At 36.3% G+C, this 22633-nt stretch overlaps 1 protein-coding gene across 1 annotated transcript in view; it reads left to right on the top strand.

Annotated features, from left to right (window-relative positions):
- Positions 1-22633, top strand: part of MTREX (Mtr4 exosome RNA helicase) — a 114511-nt gene that overhangs the window by 65231 nt on the left and 26647 nt on the right. The window contains exons 17-19 of the mRNA XM_032280755.1: positions 4540-4712; positions 5305-5373; positions 13591-13719. Coding sequence (XP_032136646.1) covers positions 4540-4712; positions 5305-5373; positions 13591-13719 — 371 coding nt within the window. The remainder of the gene's footprint in view (positions 1-4539; positions 4713-5304; positions 5374-13590; positions 13720-22633) is intronic.

Below are 22633 nucleotides of genomic sequence, written 5' to 3'. Positions count from 1 at the left end.
TTTTCTTAAATTCCTCCTGTCAGTGCTGCTTTTGGTGTACCCCTGGTTCCCACAAATATAATGCTATGTGTAACTCTGGGCAGGGCAGCAGGATCATCATTTTGGTGTACAGTCTTCATTTTCATATAACTCTTAATGATATTAGTCTGTCAAATATTCTTTTATAGGGTTTAATTTTTTTTCCTGATAATGTTTACTGCCATAATGCTTGTTATGCATAGTATTCTATTCTTTAATGACTGAAATACAGCTCCTGTAAGCAGTGATGCAGTTCATTTAAAAATGACCAGGTTGATGCAGTATGCCCAAGGTAGTACAAAAGACTAGAACTTAGAGCTCTAGAAACAGTCGGTAAAAAGGTTGATGATAATAACAAACATAATAATAATGCAGTACCAATATCCTTTCTGTTTACTATGAGCTATACTGTTAGCTAAGTATATTCTGTGTCTTTCGTCAGTCCCTAGTAAAACTTTGTGGGGATATGTGTACTATTGTTATGCCCATTTCCTAGATTAAGAAACTGAAGCATGCAGATTATATAAAGCAGTTTGATACAGATCAGTGGAGTAAAACTGTGAGTCCAGTAGTAAACTTTTACATCTATCGTCAATTGATTTTTCAACAAGTAGTGCTGAGATAACAGGATTGCAGCATGCATAATAAAGTTGCACCCTTACCTCACACCATATACAAAAATTAACTCAAAATAAAGTTCTTAATGTAAGAGCTAAAAATTTAAAACTCTTAGAAAAAAACACAGGTGTGAATTTACATAATTTTGGATTTGGCAGTGATTACTTACCTATGACACCAAAAGCATGAACAGCAAAAGAAAAATTGGATTTTACCAGTATTTAAAACTGTCATGGGTATGTATTTGTCTATGGTTTTTGGCATATAATTTTTATATCCTTTGTTATATATATTGTTGTTAAAATGTCGGGGCACTTTAGGCCTTAGAAATAGGCCTTAAAAATTAGATTTTTTTTTAACCTAGTTTAAAAAAATTTTTTAAGGCAGGGTTTTTTTTTCCTTTTTCTTTTTTGGTCTTTTTGTCTTGGATCTGTTCATAAAAATATTTGTTTGACTTATAGGTCATAAGGCCACCATTTTAAAGGGGATTCTATCTTCTATCTTGGATGAAGAAATGTTATATAGAGAGACCCAAAATTTTTAAGTAAATGGGCTTTGTTGGTTTTTTTTTTTTTCTTTATTAGTATTAGATTATGTATCGCTTTTGTTTAATTATATAGTTGGGAATTATGTCCATCTAATTAAAAGTTTCTTTAAAAGGTCCAGGAGGACAGGATTTGGGGAACTTTTGCATAGCTAAATATGAAGAGACTTATAGGAAGGTAAACAAAAATTTATCTGTGTGTTGAGGAAGGTGATGCACCCCAACTCTATGGGGACAAAAGCTCTTGTGTTTGGGACCTTTTTAGACTTTGTCTTACATATTATTTTCGTCTATTTAAAAAAAAAATTTTGTGATAAACTGAAAATGTATTTTTTTTTTTTAGTTTTGTGAGCTACTCACACACACAAAAATAATCAGACCTAAAGAGGAAGTTGTCGAAATTTCAGTTTGTTAAAATTTTTGGAGGCCCTAACTGTTGACTAGTGGCTAGACTTGTGACTAGTGTCTAAAATTTTGGAGACCGTAGCTTGTGACTAGTGGGGGTAGAGTTAGGGGCAGTCTTGGGGACTGAACCCTCAACCTGTGAGATCTGATGCTATCTCCAGGTGGATAGTGTCAAAATTAAATTAGGGGACACCCAGTTGGTATCCACTGCTTGATGTGTGTGGGGAAAAAAAAAGTCCTCACACATTGAGTCGCAGAAGGCTTCTGTGTTTTTTACTGTTATGTGGCATAAAAAATACAAAAAATATGGGGCAGGTGGCTCACGCCTGTAATCCCAGCATTTTGGGAGACTGAGGCAGGTGGATCAGTTGAGGCCAGGAGTTCAAGACCAGCCTGTCCAACATGGCGAAACCCCATCTCTACAAAAAATACAAAAAAATTATCCTCGAGTGGTGGCACACACCTGTAATTCCAGTTACTTGGAAGGCTGAGGCAGGAGAATCGCATGAACCCAGGAGGCAGAGGTTGTAGTGAGCTGAGATTGTGCCACTGAACTCCAGCCTGGGCAACAATAGCGCAAGACAGTCTCAAAAAAAAAAAAAAAAAAGATAAAATAACACTTTTTTGTTTTTTGTTTTGTTTTGTTTTGTTTTTTGAAGACAGGGTCTCACTCTGTTGTCCTTGTCCAGACTGTAGTGCATTGGCATAGTCATAGCTCACTCACTGTAGTCTCAACCTCCCGGGCTCAAGGAATCCTCCAACGTCAGCCTCCCAAGTAGCTAGGACTACAAGTATGCACCACCACACCAACCTGATTTTTTATTTTTGTAGAAATGGGATCTCACTGTCTTTCTGAGGCTGGTCTTGAATTTCTGAGTACAAGCTGTCCTCCTCCTGCCTCAGCCCCTTAAAGTTGCTGGGATTATGTGTGTGAGCCACTGTGCCTAGCTGAAAAAACACTTTTGTTTCTTAGAACATATTACCTCAAAAGAATACCTTTTTTTCCTTCCTTACCTGATAGAATGGTCCTGAGACCAGGGCTACAACTACAAATGCTAAAAAAAGATAATTCCTAAACAGAAAACTGAAATTATATTTTAACCCTTTTATCAGAATTTCTAAGAGCCTGATAGGATGAATTGTACCTTCATCCCATCTGACGAAGTAGACTAAAAATCAATACAACTATTTGCCTAATTGTAAAAATGGCACTAGTTCTACACCTGTATAACATTACCACATCTAAATAGAGATAGAATATGGAGAAGGTATGTGCTAGGCTACTCTTGCTGTCTAAAATCTAGACCAACGTTGTGGCCAATTCTAATGTCCTTTCCATAGATTTAAAAATAAGGAAAAGGATATTTAAAAATTAGAGATTGTATAAGCCGGGTGCGGTGGCTCATGCCTGTAATCCCAGCACTTTGGGAGGCCGAGGCGGGTGGATCACGAGGTTAAGAGATCGAGACCAGCCTGGCCAACATGGTGAAACCCTGTCTCTACTAAAAATACAAGAATTGCCGGGCGCGGTGACTCAAGCCTGTAATCCCAGCACTTTGGGAGGCCGAGGCGGGTGGATCACGAGGTTAAGAGATCGAGACCATCCTGGTCAACATGGTGAAACCCCGTCTCTACTAAAAATACAAAAAATTAGCTGGGCATGGTGGCGTGTGCCTGTAATCCCAGCTACTCAGGAGGCTGAGGCAGGAGAATTGCCTGAACCCAGGACGCAGAGGTTGCGGTGAGCCGAGATCGCGCCATTGCACTCCAGCCTGGGTAACAAGTGCGAAACTCCGTCTCAAAAAAAAAAAAATACAAGAATTAACTGGACATGGTGGCACATGCCTGTAGTTCCAGCTACTTGAGAGGCTGAGGCAGGAGAATTGCTTAAACCTGGGAGAGGCAGAGGTTACAGTGACCCAAGACCAAGACTGTCACAAACAAACAAAAAAGGCTGTAGATTTTTAAAATGGCATTACACATTTTAAAAATCAGTATTAGTTAATACCTCAAAAGAAGCTCAAAAAAAAAATTATCTCCAAGTTCAATTATACCAAATGCCTAAAAATATAAAACATATTTGCCAAGATCACTCCTACTTTTAAAACCAGACAAGATCAAATAAAAGCCTACAAATCTGCGTGGCCTGTCTCTGTCTCTAAACACATAGAGACATACTCATACCATTTAATGGTAGACTGAACTAATTAATGACTAAATGCAATTCTAATAATATGCCAATATCTTTGAAATTATATATCCTGTTAATATGAGATCCCTATTAAAAAATTAGGGTGTGGCCTGTGATTTATTGATGAATTTGTTTTTGTCCTTGGTTCCTGGTTTATAACTTCCATAGCCCTTGTTAGTCTTTTGTTATAATGTTGGGTCAGAAGCGGATCCCAAAAGATGGAATCTCTCTCTGACCTTCTGCTGTCCTCCTTTGACCTTCTGCTGTCCTCCTTTCATCTGCTGCTTTTTCTTCCCAAGGTAGCAATTGTCTCTAGTCTTTCTGTTTTGGAGACAGACATAAAAAAATTCTCTAACCTACCTTGTCTGATTTTAGGTCACAAGACACCCATTTCAAAAGAGGTCCTGTCTCATTCCTTGGAGGAAGAAATGCTATACAGACAGGCAAAAAAAAAAAAAAAAAGTCTTAATGAACAGATCTTGCTGGTTTCCCCACTCAGTCTGTTCGTGTTAGATTGTAACTGATCACATTTCTACGCAGTTGTCAATCATGTCTATCCAATAAGGCCCCCATAAAAGGCACAGAGGACAGGGTTTGGGGAGCTTTTGGATGGCTAAACACAGAGACTTACAGGAAGGTAGAAGGTAAACAAAAACTGCAACTACTTTTGCACCGACATAATAGAAAAAAAAAAAAACTATGTCTTGGGTATAATTTAAATGAGATGTGTAACTTTGATTTTGTACATGTGTTCTATTTACAGAGGTAAAGAACTCAGAAGAACAGTATAATAAAATAGTAATTCCCAATGAAGAAAGTGTAGTTATCTATTATAAGATTAGACAACAGCTTGCCAAATTGGGTAAAGAAATTGAAGAATATATTCACAAACCAAAATACTGCTTACCTTTTCTACAACCAGGTCGTCTGGTAAAGGTATGTCATTGTTTCTTAATAAAATACTTGAATATTTCAATATTTTAAAATATTCTTGTTAAAGATTATAATTTATTTTTTATCTTGATAGAATGCTTCCTGCTACAATAGTTGATCTGTAGTAATCATATTATTTTACCTGTTTCACATAGCGCTAGCTTAGGAGCTTATGCAAAAGCTTTTTAATCACCACTGGTTTTTATTCTGGAGACTGTAAATTAAAGTACCTAGTTTTGGAATTAACATATAAGTATTTCTAGTTATGAAATGCTAACTAAAAAGAAGGCAATTTTAAGTTCTGGATGAATTTATTAGATATAAAAAATTTATATCCTTGGAACACACTGTCATTGTCAGCATTCATTTGCCAACTGAAAGATTCCTGTTATTGCTGTTCTAGGGGCCTATGAAATTTGACATTGATTTTTTTTTTTTTTTCCTGCAGGGTTAATAATTTAGCAGTGCTCTTTCAAAAGATAATTTATCAGAAAATTCAGAAAGCTTTATTAGCCTAGAATGTAGATGTAAACAACTGAAATTGCCTTGTAGATATACATTTGATTCTTGCTTAATTGCTTTTCTTTCTTTTTAGGTAAAGAATGAAGGAGATGACTTTGGCTGGGGAGTAGTGGTGAATTTCTCAAAAAAGTCAAATGTTAAGGTAAACTGTTGTATGTAAATTAGAATCGTATATCAATTTTTAGTGAAATGTTTTTTCAGGCTTATGAAATCGTTCTAAGAAGACATAGTATTACCTGAAGAGAAGCAGTAGTAAATTCTGTCAAAGGAATTAATTTTTGGAATACACCAGGCTAATTTTTGTATTTTTAGTGGAGTTGGGGTTTTGCCGTGTTGGCCAGGCTGGTCTCAAACTCTTAACCACAGGTGATCCACCTTTACATCCCAAAGTGCTGGGATTACAGGTGTGAGGCACTGTACCCAGCCAGTCCATTATATTTTCTTTATATCACCTCAGCTGTGAGAAAACTATTAAATGGTGGTGGTGCTTTCCTTCTACTCCACAAATCCCCCGTGAGGTTAACTGGAAAGAGTATCCTTTATTTAAGCCTCTCCAAAAGCTATTAAATTCTCTTTTTGTGTGGAGTCGGAAGTGTAACTGAATGCCAATACAGTGCTTTCATGGACATTTATGTAACCCAAGATAGAAAAGCTAGCAAGCCTTTGCCAATTTACTCATTCTACAGATTTTCTATAAGAGAATTTTGCTTGGGTAGAATATTTTTACCTGTACTGAAGTGCTATAGATTCCTTTCACTCTAGGTTTTACATTTTTGTTTCTTTTTCTTTTTTTTTTCTAACAGTTCTATGGAGATGGTATTCACACACTGTTTAATTTACCCAGTTAGGGTGTATGACTCAGTGACTTTTAGTATATTCGCAGATATGTGCAACCATCAATCACCACAGTCAATTGTAGAACATTTTTATCATCTCAAAAAGAAATCTGTGTCATTCACATGTCCTTCCATATCCCCCAGAAACACTTCTGTTTCTGGTGTGATGAGTGTTTTTTTCATGAAAGATAGCAAATACTTCTTATTGAGATGATCATGTGATTTTTGCTTTTCTGTTTTGTATTCTGATATGATATATTACATTAACTGATTTTCAGATGTTAACATGACTGGATTTCTGAGGTAAATCCCACTTTGTCATGATACATTGTTCTCTCTGTGTATCGGGATTCAGTTGGTAGTATGTTGTTAAGGATTTTTATATGCCAGTATTCATAGGAAATATTGAGGATTTTTCATGCCAGTATTTATAGGAAATGTTGGTCTGTAGTTTTATTGGTGACATCTTTGGGTTTAGTATTAAGGTAATGCAGGCCTCATAGAAAGAGTGAGGAGGTGCTCCCCTTTTCTTCCACTTTTTGGAGGAGTTTTTGAAAAACTGGTATTAAATTTTTATTTTTTTCCCTCAATATCTTCATGACATTCAAAACTTTTTAAATGTTTGGTAGAACTTGGCAATGAGGCCACTTCGGCCTGGGCCCTTCTTTACGGGCAGTTTACTAAGAGGTTAGTAAGTCAGTCTCTACTTGGTATGGCATGTTCTTCAGATTGTCTGTAATTTATTGGTATGTAGTTACTCATAGTATTGTTTTGTATCCTTTTTATTTTTGTATGGTCATTAGTAATATTTCTTTCATAGCTGAGCTAGTAGTTTAAATCCTTTGGGTAAAGTATGTCAATTTTGTTAATCTTCTTAATGAGGTTTTGGGTTTTACTGATTTTTTTTCCTCTCTTTTTCTGTCTCTGCTTCATTAGTTTATGCCCCATCTTTTTAATTTCCTTTCTTCTGGCTATAGGTAGAAGATTAGGTTATTAACTTGAGGTACCTCTTCTTTTTAAATAGAGCTTTTACAATGATAAATTTCTCTCTAAGATGCTTCAGCTGTATTCCATAAATTTTAGTATATTTTATCATTTTTATTAATCTCAAAAGTATTTTCTGATTTCCCTTTTGATTTCTTCTTTAACCCATTTGTTATTTAGGAGAGTGTTAATTTTCACATATTTGTTAATTTCCCAAATTTTTGTCTTTTTTTATTTCTAATTTTATTTTTGTTAAGAATGTACTTGGAATTGTTTCAGTAGTTTTGAGTTGTTCTAAGTTTGTTGAATGGCCTAACATGGTCCATCCTGCAGAATGTTCCATGTGCGGTCGAGAAGAATTTGTATTCTGCTGCTTTAAGGTGGGGTGTTTTATGGATATTCTTTAGGTCTGGTTGGTTTAGAACTTTTTTTAGAGTGTTGTTCATGTCTTCGACTTCTTTCTTCGCATTCTGTCTGATTGTTCTATGTATTATTGAAAGTAGAGTATTGAAATCTCATAACTATTGCTGTATTGTCTTTTTTTCTTTTCATTTCTGTCAGTTTTTGCTGCATGTGTTTTCAGGCTCTGGTAAAGTGTATTTTGTTTGATATCAGCATAGCGATTTGAGCTTTCTTTCGATTATTCTTTGCATAATATTTTTTGCCACTTTGAAATTTTCAGTCTTGTTTATATCTGTAAATTTAAAGTGTGTGTCCTGTACACAGCATACACAGTAGTTGAATTTTGTTTTTTCAATCCAGTCTGAAAATCTGTGCCTTTTTTTGGATTGCTTAATCCGTTCATATTTAGTTTCATTACTGGTATAGTTGAATTTGTGTCTGCCATTTTAATTTTTGTTTTCTGTGTCTTGTGTCATTCTTTTCTTTTACTGCTTTCTTTTCTTTTACTGCTTTCTTTTGCGTGTCGTGAATTTTTTCTAATGTGGCATTTTAATTTTTTAAATGATTTTCTTTACATACACGTTTATGTATATGTGTGTATGTATATATCTATATAGCGAGAGAGAGAGATTTCCTTTTTGTTTGCTGGGGCTTTCCATATACATATTATTAGAATAAGCTTTAGATTTACACTGACTTCATTCTAATGTGATACAAAGATGTTATTTCTGTATAGCTCTATTCCATTTTCTCTCTTTTTATGGTATTATTATTATGCATATTACATCTATAAACGTTACAAATCCAGCAATACATTATTATGATTAATACTTTATGTGCTTTTTATTACTTTTATTTTTTTTAATTTATTTTATTTTATTTTTGAGACAGATTCTCACTCTGTCGCCCAGGCAGGCTGGAGTGCAGTGGTGCAATCTCAGCTCAGCACAACCTCTGCCTCCCAGGTTCAACTGATTCTTCTGCCTCAGCCTCCCAAGTAGCTGGGATTACAGGCTCACTTCACCATGCCCAGCTAATTTTTTGTATTTTTAGTAGAGACAGGGTTTCACCATGTTGGCCAGACTGGCCTCAAACTCCTAATCTCAGGTGCGGCAGCCTTGGCTTTCCGGAGTGCTCAGATTACAGGCATGAACCACCATGTCTGGCCACTTTTTATTACTTTTAAAGCTTATAGAAGAAAGGAAAGCAAGTGTGTATATGTAGCTTTTGTTATATTAACCTTCTTATTTATCATTTTTGGTTCTATTTGTTCTTGTGGATTCAAGTTATTATCTAGAGTTACTCCCTTAGCCTTATACGGTTTTGCTCCCACCTACCTCCATTGTGCTGTTACTGCCAAGATACTACATTTTGATATGTTACAGGCTCAATAATACAATGTATACCTACTGTTTTATACAGTTGCTTTTTAAATCATTGAAGAGAGACATTTATTTCTTTTATAATTGCATAATTACCTTTACCATTGTTCTTTTTTTTTTTTTTTTTAATGTAACTTCAAATAAATATCTAGTATTACTTGGTTTTAGCCTGCATAACTTCTTTTTGTTTCTTGTAAGGTGGGTCTGCTAGAAACATATTTTCTGTTTTTAGTCTGTCTGAGAATGTCTTTTTTTTTTTTTTTGCTTTCATTTTTGAAAGTTAACTTTGCTGGATATAGGATTCTTGGTTAACAGTTGTTTGGTTTTTTCTTTGAATATGCCAAATCATTGCTTTCTGGCCTCCATTGTTCTGCTGAGAAGTTTTTGCTGTTAATCTTCTTGAAGTTCCCCTGTAGGAGATGAATCTTTTTTTCGCTTTCAAGATTTTCTCTTTGAGATTTGGCTTTCTGCATTTTTATTATGATAAATGTATCTGTATAGAAAGTGACTGAACTTCTTTGCCTTTATCCTACTTGGACTTTATTGAATTTTCTGGCTATGTAGATGATTTTTTTTTTTTTTTTTCAGTAAATTTGGAGAAGTTTTCAGCCACTATTTCTGTTTTTGATTTGTTATTTTTAGAGACAGGGTCTTACTCTGTCACCCAGGTTAGAGTGCAGTGGTGCAATCATGGCTCACTGCAGCCTCAAGCTCTTGGGCTCGGGCAGTCCTCCCACCTCAGCCTCCTGAGTAGCTGGGACTGCGGACTGCCGGTGTGCACCACCATTCCTGGCTAACTTTAAACAATTTTTGTAGAGACCAGGTCTCATTATATTGCCCAGGCTGGTTTTAAGCTCCTAGGCTCAAGAAATCCTCCCGCCTTAGTCTCTCAAAGTGCTGGGATTACAGGTGTGAACCACTGTGCCCAGGCCATTATTTCTTTGAATATTTTCCTGCTCCTTTCTCTGAATCTCCCCTCTGGAACTCCCATTATGGGTATGTTGCACTTAATGGTGTCCTATATTTCTCTGAGGCTTGGTTCATTTTTATTTGTTTGTTCTTGCTGTGTTCTTTGGATTGCATAATCTTTGTCAATAGTCTGTCTTCAGATTAACTGGTGATATTAATCTGCCAGTTCAGATCTACTGTTGAGCCCCTCCTCACTTCAGTAAATACACTTTTGAACTCTAAAATTTGCTTTTGGTTTCTTTTTACACTTTCTACTTCTTCAATGATACATTCTATTTGATGCAACATCATTATTGTACCTTCTTTTACTTCATTAATTATGATTTCCCTTGACTCTTTGAATATATTTATAATGGCGACTTTTAAGTCTGTTTAGCCTAACATCTGGTCACTATTATAGGCCGTTTCTGTTGCCTGCTTCTTTTTCTTGTTCTATGGGTCATAACTTTACTGTTTCTTCACATGTCTCTTTTTGGATAATATATCGTAGTAACTCTACGTATTCACTCCCTGCCCCCACCTCTTGCAGGCTATTGTTATTTGCTTGTTTATTTATTTAGCGTTGAGCTGGACTATTTGATTGAAGTGTGTTCTGTCTGCCTCTTACTCCATATAATGTTTAGCCATTTAGTTTGTTTCTGGGGTAGAGTTGGAGGTCACAGCTGTGGCTATGCCCACAGTCACCCTGAGATGACAGTGGTTTGGACAAAGGTCTCTTTGACTGTAACTTTCTCTGGGCAAACCCAGCTGTAAAGCTCTACTAGCAGGAGGGCCCCTTCCATTATCATTTTTAAAACCAGGTTCTCTTCTGCAAACGATCTGCTCTACAATTTAGCTTGTGTCTCCAATGAATACAGATCTACCAATTGTATTTCACCACAGCCTCTGCTAGGTTTCTGAAAGTTATCTTAGGCCTGAATTTCCTTGGCTCTGTTACAAAGGAAATCTGGTCCTTTGGGAAGATACTAAGAGTAGTCTGTTTTAAGGTGTATTTCTTCCCCCAAGCAAAATCTCTGAGTCAAAATTCTAAAGCTGGGGGTAGGGACAGTGCACACTTTTCTCTGAGTGACGTTCCCGATTTAGGAGCCATGGGATAGGTGGAAGGTGGGGGTGGTAGCCTTAGGTCTTTTCATCTTGCCTCTTTCAACATGGACCCATTGCCTTATAAACCAGGGGAAGGGCTCTTGGGTCCCTTTTTCTCAGCAGCACCGCACCAAGACAGAACCTGTGGCCAACCAGTAGAGGCTAGGTAGCCTCTGCCTTTCAGCCTAACTTGTAGAGGACTTAGCAGCAGCAACAAGTAGGTGGGATGAGGATGAGAAATGTTGACATCCTGCCCCTCCTAAAAGGTAGCTGTCCCCAACCAAGAGCTGCAGGGATTCTGGGCCGTTCTGTATTTTTGGCTTTACCAGTATGGTGTTTCTGTTTCAGTGTACTGGAAGAGTGAGGGAGGGAGCAGTCTTGGTTCAGAAATCAAAGACTTTACTGAATTTTAGATTTTTTTTTATTAGATCTTCATTTGATATATTCCCTTAGGACTGTTTCCAGAAACTTTAAATGGTTGGTTTTCCATAATTTTTTCCAGTTGCTGGGGAGCAGGCTTGTGGATCACACTGTCAAAGTATGTATACACACACACACACATGCATGCACACACACATTTTAAAAAAATTATTTGCCTCTTTTGAGTCTAGATTTACCTTTAAAGTTAGAACCAGTTGATGAGAGTTATTTTAGGTAAAGATATGAGGACTAGAGAGGAACACATTCATTTTTTTTCTGTTTCTGTTGATGGTGAAACTAATTTTTTCATTAAGCTACTTGAATTTATTCACTAAAAATGTGAAGTACATTTTCATTAATTTTGAGATCTAGGTCAGAATACGGATCCAGAGATTTTTGTGGCCAGTAGACCTTGCCAGAGGCAGAGGGAGTGTACACACCGATGAAGAAAACTGTTTGAAGCATTTTAAATAAATAAAAATGTAATTGTCAACATAATTTTACTTTGCTTATTTCTTTGCATTCTATAAGCTTGGGATTACCAAATTATGTTTTAATTAGGTAATTTCAGTTTATAGCAAGAAATTAGCCACAGTTTAAAAGAAATAAAGAGAAGCTAGGAAAAAGAAGTTCAGTTTTACTGTTAAGAAGTAAAAATTAGGAATTATAAACAAAAATCTAAATAAGATAATAGAACACTTAACTAGTTTTTCTTATCTGAAAGTTGACATTGATCCATCTTTACTGAGTGCAGAGCTGGAGTAAGTTAGCTGAGAAAAAATTTATAATTTTAGGAAATACTTTTAACAGCAAATTTTCATTTAATGTTACAATTACGAAGGCCTTCTGTTGTGTTTCCACAGTAACACTTGAGAATATTTCCATAATGGCATAAGTTGGTTTTAGTAGCTCTGCAAAAATAGATGATTATGTATAATATACTTGAGTTATAGTAGTCACTTCTGTGATTGTTGTGTCTTAGAGAGATTATTAAATTTATAAATAAAATCTACAAAATTGGAACCAAGCCCAACAACAGAGTTCTAGGTTATATAGAAACATTAAAGATTGCTCATATGCCTGTGTTTTTTTTGTCCAGATAGTCACATCTTCCCTAACACTTTAGAGCTAATTTGTCTATCAAATTGTTCAGAGAAGCTTTTTCCTCCTCTGTAAAGCTAATATGATAATCATTGAGTCTTATAATAATTGGCTCTTTAGGAAGACTTGATAGTTCATCATAGCTATTTGTTTTCCTCATTGTTTGTAAAACTCATTTCATAATGACTGAGCATCATCTTCACAAATAAAAATAATCTAATCAAAATACTATCTCCATCTTTGCTTTGTGTTTAAACTGAGGAATGTTTTGCAACTTCTTTTAAAATAACCACATTTTAAAATGAGAAAAAAGTGTTTCTTTTGTATTGGAAAAATAGTGCTTATCCTTTCTTTGAGGAAATTTGAACTCAATGATTTAGAATAATTGTTATTTCTTTTTTCTTCAGCATTTGGAAATATGTTTTATTCTTGTTAAACAATTGGTAGTTTATTGCAGAAATAGATTGTAGAAATGGATTCCTTGTGATTTATTAACAGATATTCATTTTTTTAGTAGTAACTGCCTGGGTAGAGGCCATGTAGTCAAGTCTTTGCCCTGTAACTTTCTTTTCATGTATTTTATGCAAAACAGTTTATTTAAATATTTTATTTAAATATGAGGAATTGTGTACTGAAAAAAATTTTCTGTTATTGCTTGAAAGATATTACTCAAACACACATTATCGTAATGCAGAAGTGTGATTATATGTAAGTGGTCCTTAGATCTTGAGAATCATAGTTTTATTAGAGAATATTAAAAACTAAAAGACAGTAAAAATTGGAACCACATTATACAAATGCTTGCATAATAAACAATAAGATAATCTATTCTCAGTCTCTCTTTTATGGTTTTTAGAGTGACTTGAAGATACAAACTAATTACCTGACGCTGAAATTTTTAGTTTTTTAACATTAATTATTAGAAACTTAAAAGTAGTCATACTTGACTGTGCTTGTACTATTAAATTAGAATTTATAAATATAAAACTATTTCTGGGTTTTCTCATCTAGTTGAACATTTTGAATCCAGAGAGACAGTTTTCATTTCATAAAATATGTGTTACACAGTTTGTGTCGGTCATAATGCTAAATGTTGAGAAAATAGTTGCTGTACAAATGGAACTTAAAATTTATGGGCCAGTTTCTTAAGAATGAATGAACATCTTTTGTTTTAATTTTTAGCCTAACTCTGGTGAACTGGATCCTTTGTATGTAGTGGAAGTACTTCTGCGCTGTAGCAAAGAGAGCTTGAAAAATTCAGCTACGGAAGCTGCAAAACCAGCTAAACCTGATGAGAAAGGAGAGATGCAGGTTTGTACATAACTTTGTGTCTTCAGATTTCAGGTATTCTGTAACCTATTTATAACCACCAAAGTTCTTCAGTGTGATTATAACCTAACATACTATTATGATTTCTAATTTAGAAGTTTTCAGGGTATTTTAAGGTATGTTAGTAAAGCCATCTAACTTATCAGTAGGATAATCAGTGAGATTTGTTTTATTTTTCTTTTATCAAATTTCAACAAGGTAATCATGATAAAGTGAAAGAAAAAGAATTGTCATTGAAATTTTCCACAAAGCTGGATTTTACCAGGGCTAAAAAGATTTTTCATTATCCTTGCTTGTGACTGAGTGATTTTACAGTTTGAATCTATTCATGCTGTTTATTTCTCATTCCCATGGAAATATAGGCAGTCCTGATTTAGGATTTTTTTGACTTTACAGTAGTACAAAAGTGATAATCATTTAGTATTATAGAACATTAATACATTAATGAGATATTTAACATTTATTATAAAATAAGCGGCTTTGTGTTAAATGATTCTGCACAAATGTAAGCCAATGTAAGTGTTCTTAGCACATTTAAAGTAAACTACACCAAGTTATGTTTGGTGGATTAGGTGTTCTGGTAGTAAATACATTTTTGACCTAATGATATTTTCAGCTTACAACTAGTTTATCAGGACATTACCCAGTTTTAAGGAGGAGCTATCTGTAATGATTGAAGCATGATTTTACTAATTGGGTAGTTTTTCTACCCAAGTTTCATTAGTTAAAATCATTTAATTTACATGTGCTTTTAATTAAATATAAAACATGTAGCATATTGGATAGGTCTTTTGAGAAATGTCATTGTAATTGTATTTGTTATAATATGGTTGGTTTGTAGAAAATAAAATCTGCCACTGTAGTATCATAGACTGTTTCTTTGGATCAATAAATTATTATGGATTTTGGAGTTTGTAGTATTTTAAAAAGACAATTCACTGTAACATTTTTAAATGACTATTTAAATGTTTATTTATAATTCTGAATATTACCTAAACTTTGGTCTCTTTTTCCTCAGTCTTCTAATTTGTTCACTTCTAGAATTCCACCACTAAGTGAAATTTGTGTGATTTTTTTTTTTCCCCTAACATTTATTTTACTGACTGACTGCCTAACTATAAATGAGGCTAAAACTCCCACCGTCAGGCACATATTCATTGTCCCCAAAGGGCCCTTAGGAGTTACTGCAAGTTGGAATAGCAAGTGTGTGCCACACATCTCAACATTCTCCCTTTCTCATGGCAGGCATTGCTAGTAAGTCACAGCACTCTCACACTGAAAGCTTAGATTTTTCCAAGAAAATTATATAGGCAGCCATGAAACCAAGACAAACTGAGGGCCTTTCCTCTGCTCCTGTAGCATTTTTTATTATGTTTATTTCACTGTATGCTGCTAAGGAAATTGGCAAGGGATGGGGGATTGTTAACATGAATTTTACATATAGTCTGTGACTTTAAGGGGATTCAGCTTAATAAGGAAGTATTTTGTGCTTCAAAACTGCTCAAGGCAGGTAATTAGTAAAATGAAAGCTTTATAAAGGAAGTAGTAAGATTTTAACAAACTTGTAGGACCATGAGTACCTTTGCAGGCAAGAATTGTTTTCCTAGCAAAGGAAGCGGCATGTACAGAGCATGAAACACCTTTAGAAATAACTTCATGTTTTTCTGTTCTTTGTGGTTAATGACAAAGAACATAAAACAATGTACAGAGAGAAGGACTATAGTTTAAGAAACAATACTTTAAATATACAATTATATATTCTGTGTAAGTATATGTTATATAAATACATAATATTGTTTGCCTTGTAGATTGTCTTGAAAGGAATTCTAGACATAGAGAAATAGTTCCATGGGCAGTTTATAAGAAAACATTAGCTCTCAACTGCATTGATTGTGTAACATTATTCAGGTAGATTAAAAGCAGGCTTCCATTGATCACATTTGCCCTCCCTGACTTTGAGTGGATTTAATGCCAAATTTCACTTCTTATCAGCGTTTTTAGACTACTGACTACTTTCTTTTTTTCTTTTCTTTTTGAGATAAGAGTCTTGCTCTGTCGCCTGGCTGTAGTACAGTGGCGCAATCTTGGCTCACTGCAACCTCCGCCTCCTGGGTTCAAGTGATTCTTCTGCCTCAGCCTCCCGAGTAGCTGATACTATAGGCACATGCCACCATGCCCAGCTAATTTTTGTATTTTTAGTAGAGATGGGGTTTCACCATGTTGGCCAGGATGGTCTCAATCTCCTGACCTCAAGATCTACCTGCTTCGGTCTCCCTAAGTGCTGGGATTGCAGGCGTGAGCCACCACTCCCAGCCTGGAAGATTACTTTCTAAAGTGACTTTTCCTTGTACCTGTAAAACATTCTTGAACTTCGTTTTCTAAAAAAGGCTGAGAGAGAGAGAGAGAGAGAGAGAGTGTGTATGTGTGTGTGTGTGTGTGTGTGTGTGTGTGTGTGTGTGTGTAGAGAGAGAGAGCAAGAGCACTCCAGCTCTGCATTACATTGATTAACAGAGGTGAACAGTCTAGATAGCACGTTCTAAAGATTGCTTGCAGTTTTTACACTGTTGCTTTGCCAGCTTCCCATGTGTCTGCCCCTTATCACAGCCACATCATGATAGTTAAATGAGACTCAGTGTCACGGAGTGAAGACTTTAATTGCGGGGGCTAGATATGGGAGATCTGTTTTGTCTTTCTATGCAAGGAACTCGATAGAATCATTTCCCGTTAGATAAAAACATCTATAAAAGGACATGGAATAGAATATTACAGATCACAACCATACACTTATAAAAACTTCTTGAGGATTAAAATACCAGTAGTTGTCATGGAATAATATTTGCAGTTTTGGCAGGTTTCAAGTTTACTTTGAAGGTGTACTATAATACAAATTGAAATCAGATTTTTTGAGTAGGTAAACTTTGAATGTATTTTAAATTGCTGATTTAAACTCTTTGTTAAGTCAAATTTCTTGGCTTCCTCAGGATAGTTTTTGTTAATTTCTATTTTTTTCTGTGTATAGGTCATACTTTATTAATTTCTTTACATGTCTCATAATTTTTCATTGAAAATTGGACATTTTAAATAATGTAGTGAGATGGATTAGGGATCCTTCCTTTAGAGTGCACCTCACTTAGACCTAAAAAATAAACAAAGCTGGGTGTGGTGGCTCATGCTTATAATCCCAGCATTTTGGGGGATGAGGTGGGAGGATTGCTGTAGCCCAGGAGTTCAAGACCAGCCTGGGCAACATAGTGAGACCCTGTCTATACAAAACAACAACAACAATAACAGCCTGGCATGGTGATGGCATATGCCTGTAGTCCCAGCTGTTTTGGAGGCTGAAGTGGGAGGATCATTTGAGTCCAGGAGGTTAGGACTGCAGTGGGCTATGACCATGCCACTGCACTCCAGCCTGAGAAATAGAGCAAGACCCTGTCTCAAAAAAATCAATCTCTTTGTCTAAAAACAATAGTAGAGTTGCGCTTGTTTTATTCCCTATAAAAACTAAAAATAACATCTTCACATATGTCCCTAAATTATTTTTCAAAAGCTCATATGCCAGACAGACATACTGGCACATAAACCTCAAAGAGGAACAGAAGACTAAATCTCTGACTACTGTTCTTTGTTCTAAATGTCTTCCTTAGGGGCCAAAAAGAGATCATGTTCACAAGCCAGAACGAACATTCTTTACTGCTAATCCCAAATGTTTAGACAAAACTTCTACTTAACCAATTGCAAATTTAAAAATCTTTAAATCCACCTAATAACCTGTGGGCCCCTGCTTTGAGATGTCCTGCCTTTTTAAGTCAAACAGGTATATAAACTCCATATATTAATTTATGACTGCTGTAACCTCTGCCTCCCTGCCCTTAGAAACTCTTATCTGTAAACCATCTGGAAGGTTGGGACTTAAAAAGTACCTAATCTTCCTTGTTTGGCACCCTACAAATAAACACCTTCCTTTTTCCCACTACAAACCTCAATATAGATATCTGGTCTTACTGTACCAGGCAAGCAGACCCCAGTTTGGTTTTATAACAGGAGCAACTCTGTAAATCACAGTTTTCTTGCTCCTCCAGAGTTTATTCTTGCTGTTTGTTGTTGGTTTGTTTTGTGATTTCTGAATTAATTCTTTTAAGTCTGTATTTATAATTGTGTGTGTCCACCAAGTCTCTGCTTGGTTAGTTTAATGGTCAGCTAATAATTATGCAGAGACCTCCTTAAATGCCTGCAGTCATTAAGTTTCCCTGTCTGGCCAGGTGTGGTGGCTCATGCATGTAATCCTAGTACTTTAGGAGGCTGAGGTAGGTAGACAACTTGAGGATCAGGAGTTCAAGACCAGTGTGGCCAGTATGGCCATAACCCATCTGTACTTAAAAAAAAAAAATAGCTGGCATGATGGCATGCGCCTGTAGCTTCAGTTGTTCAAGAGGTTGAGGCAAGAGAATTACTTGAACCCGGGAGGTGGAGGTTGCAGTGAGCCAAGATTCCACCACTTCAAACAAAAAAATTCCTCAGTCTTTTCTTAAAGGCTTTGTATGCATACTGCAGCAAGCCATCAACCCTCAGCTAGGTAGTTAACAACATTACCTTAGCCACTTTCTGGGTGTACAATTTCATGGTCAGACAGAAGTGAGAGCTTAGGGTCTTTTAAGGTCTTTGTTGAGTATGCACACAGCCCTCTACATGGCCTTCTAGATTTCCAGAAAAGTATGGGAGCTTTTCTAATTCTCCATGGACATCTTACTCCCCCAACTTTTACTTTTAAGCTTTCAGGTTAACCTGTTGTTTACCCAGCTGTCATTCACAACTTCAGGCAGCTGTGGTGTTAAGTAGTTGCTACTTACTATTTTTGAAAAACACCTCCAGGAAACAGGTTTGCACTGGTAAGCTCTGAATCAGGTTAAATAAAAAAACAGCCTTGTGAATGGAGTATTCCAGGGAACCACCAGACTGGAATAATGACAATTCTGTGGGAATAGGTCTCCGAAGAGGTTCCAACCCTATTCTCTTTCCTCCAGTGGCTGCCATACTGCTTTTTAATATGTACAGTATCTGCAAATTTTCTTCAAAACAGAATAACACTGTTTTGTGAAGACAAGATTTAGTGAGCAAGTTGTTTTTTGAACCAGCTGAATTTTAATCAAGTCACGACAGACACGGTTATTTAAATCAATGTGTTATTGATTAATTCCCGATTAAAAACTGTATTTGTGTCAGCAAAAATGATGGAATAATGACCTCCAAAAATCCTCTTCTCCATAAAAGCAGTGCCAATACTGAGAAAACTTGTCAGAATCAACTTCTTCAGAATTCTGGAAATTAACCAAAGGCTTGCAGGAATCCAGGGAGCATTTATTCAAGAAAAATGGCAACTTTTGGTAAGATAGCAAGCTTTGTGGCAGCTTTAACTTAACCTACTCCACATCTCCCACTACTCAGCTCCTGAGCAACCTGAAAAACCAAAGACCTGCAAATCCCACTGAAAACCAGTCTTCATTCTGAATCTTGTCTTCTCAAAATAGTGTTTTTCTGTTTTGAAGGAAATTTGCAGATACCTGTGCATACTGAATTCAACTACAAGTATATAAAAATATTCTTTCTAAAGCCAATTGAATTATTTTCAGTTTTTTACCTTTTTGGATTATGTACATGTACCTTAGTGCATAAAAATTGTGCATTTTTCACTCTAGATTTCAGCTACTTGGTATTGATAATTTTTCATGTCCTGAGTCTTCTCTGCCCAAACAGTACATCAACTGCTGATTCACAAATCAGTGGCCCAAAACCCAATGCAACTTACAGAATATTGTCTCTAAAATGAATTAGACTAGCAGTCCCCAATCTTTTTGGTACAAGGAACTGGTTTTGTGGAAGATAATTTTTTCTTGGGCCAGTGTGGGACAGAGGTGGTTTGGGGATGAAACTGCCCCACCTTAGATCATCAGGCCTTCAGTTCTCATAAAGACCAGGCACCCTAGATCCCTTACATACGTGTGTTTGCCCTGCTATGAGAATCCAGTGCTGCTGCTGATCTGACCAGGAGGGTGAGCTTAAACGGTAATGCTCGCTCATCCACCATTCTTGCTGCATGGCCTGGCTCCTAACAGCCTGCAGACTGACCATCCTGGGGCTTTGAGACCCCTGAATTAGACAGTTTGGAAATAAATATAAAAATGATAGTAAAGGGCCAGGCATCATGGCCCATGCCTGTAATCCCAGCACTTTGGGAGGCAGAGGCAGAGGCAGGCGGATCACCTGAGGTCAGGAGTTTAAGACCAGCCTGTCCAGCATGGTGTAACCCCATCTCTACTAAAAATACAGAAATTAGCCGGGTAAGGGGGCAGGTGCCTGTAATCCCAGCTACTCCAGAGGCTGAGGCAGGAGAATTGCTTGAACCCAGGAGACGGAGGTTGCAGTGAGCTGAGATTGCACCATTGTACTCCAGCCTGGGCGACAGAGCGAGACTGTATCTCAAAAAAAAAAAAAGCAGAAGATTATAACCATATGAAAATAAAATAATCCATGAATCCAGAGAGACATATAAAGGAAATGGCCGGGCATGGTAGCTCACACCTTTAATCCCAGCACTATGGAAGGCTGAGGTGGGCAGATCACTTGATGTCAGGAGTTCAAGACCAGCCCGACCAACATGGTGAAACCTCCATCTCTGCTAAAAATACAAAAATTAGCTGGGCATGGTGGCATGCACCTGTAATCCCTGCTACTAAGGAGGCTGAGGCAGGAGAATTGCTTGAACCCAGGAGGTGGAGGTTGCAGCGAGCTGAGATTGTGCCGTTGCACTTCAGTCTGGGCAACAGAGCAAGACTCCGTCTCATAAAATAGAATAAAATAATAAAATAAAATAGATGTTAGAAAAGTCACCATTAGGCAACTACCACAAATAATAATTGACTTTTGGCAAGAATCATCCATGGATGCTAAAACTAGTGAACTGAAAATTTAATGAAGAGAGGATATTTACAAAGACTCTGAAGGCTCTCCGTAGGAATTTTTTAATTGTAGAGGGGAAAATAGTAAGTACACGTATTGATCGACTTACGACCTATGCAACTTAGGACCATTCGACTTTACGACCATAATCGCTAGCCACGACTGCTCCACGTCTGGCAGCGCAAATGTTGCCCAGCTGAGCGTACGACAGTGCAGACCAGCTTCCGGCAGCACTACCATCTCCGCATGCATATAGCCTACTCAACTTACGACCAAATCATGTTACAACCAGTCTGTCGGAACCAATCGTGGTCGTAAGTCGAGCACTAGCTGTAATACTATAGTAAAGAATCCTGCAGATGGCATCTTAATTGAATGATCAAAGTGATCAACATTGTCTCTAATAATGTTGACCAGTAGATTGAGTAGAACAGAACATTACCAAAAATGCGTAATCTGAATCTTAACGATTCCTCCTGACTACAGAAACCCAAACTGAGGGTCATTCTACAAAATAACTTATATTATTAAAAAATATCAAGGGCTTGAAAGGCACAGAAAAACTGGGGAGCTGTTCCAGATTAAAGAAGAAAGAAATGTATCAACTAAAATCAGCGCATGATCCTAGTTTGGTTCATGGAATGGCAATGAGGAAGGTAGAGTGGTATAAAAGATATTATTGCAAAAGAGGATGAAATCTTAATATGGACTACAGATTAGATGGTATCATTATCTCAACATTAGATTTCCCTCCTTTAGTACTTGTACTTTATGTGTGTAGAAAGACAATGATGAAGCAAATGGGCAAGATATAATTAGTGAATTGAAGTAAGGGTATGTAGGATTTATTTCAAAATTTTTACAACTTTTCTGTAAATTTGGAATCTGTGAAATTGTCAGTACCATAAAAGATCAAGAAAGGTGAGGTATATTTTTAGTTTAAAGAAGACTAAGGAGACATGACCACTAAATGCAGTCTGTGGTCCTTGGCTGGACTCTGAATCCAAAAGTATAATGATAATAGTAATTTATAAAGTTCGTTAGTCACTGGGGAAATCTGAATAGGGATTGTATATAATATTTCGTTAGATCTTATAATATCGAAGCTTTGCAGGATAATATGCTTGTTCTTAACAGATACATGTATTTACTGGTCAAATGAAGTGATTGTTGTCTGCAAGTTAATTTCAAATGATTTAAAAAGGAAGAGTAGGAAAAGACAGGCAGGAAAAAAGGAAAAACACTCCACCCCAAAAACTTAACTAGAAAGAGTAAAAGTGCTGTTAATGGTTTGGCATTAGATAATTTGTGCGGGGTCACACGACTAACTGAAGACAGAATTCAGATGTTCAACCACTGTACCATTTTTGTTTCGTAAAGCACTATGAATATATTTGTTAGCAAGGCAGTGAAAATTGTGTTTTTATCCATGATCAGTGTAAAAGTAGCAGTGGGAGACAGATTGGACCTGTGGAAACATTAACTTTGCCTCACTTTATTGAGGCTATCTCTGAATTCAGGAGCAATTGAAAAGAAGCAAAATTTGATGGCAAGGAGCATTTTGACAAGAGAAAGCATGGAAGAAAGTTTGCAGATAGGTGTTGGTCAAGATTATGTCTGATGGAATATGCTGCTTTCTCTCTTCGAAGTACTTTTTCTCTTTTCTTCATTCCTGCCCATCCAGAACTTACATGAATCTTCCTTGACCTCCTAAACCTGTTAAACAAGAGTCTTTCATTCTTAGTACTATAGTACATTTATGTATCAATATTTAAAAACTGCCAAATATCTGAGAACATAAAAATAAATAAACTGTGATTCTATATTGAAGGGAGCTCTTATTTTTATGTACCATTTATTTACCTGTTATTTAGAGGTTTGAACTAGTTTTTACTTTTTAAATATGGTAGTCTCTACTAAGATAAAAGGTTCAGTGTGG

The sequence above is a fragment of the Sapajus apella genome, unplaced genomic scaffold, assembly GCF_009761245.1.
Source record: "Sapajus apella isolate SASKATOON/1434 unplaced genomic scaffold, GSC_monkey_1.0 scaffold1, whole genome shotgun sequence".
NCBI lineage: Eukaryota > Metazoa > Chordata > Mammalia > Primates > Cebidae > Sapajus > Sapajus apella.
Note: the sequence above shows the minus strand (reverse complement) of the source record. Positions and strands in the feature narration are given on the sequence as shown.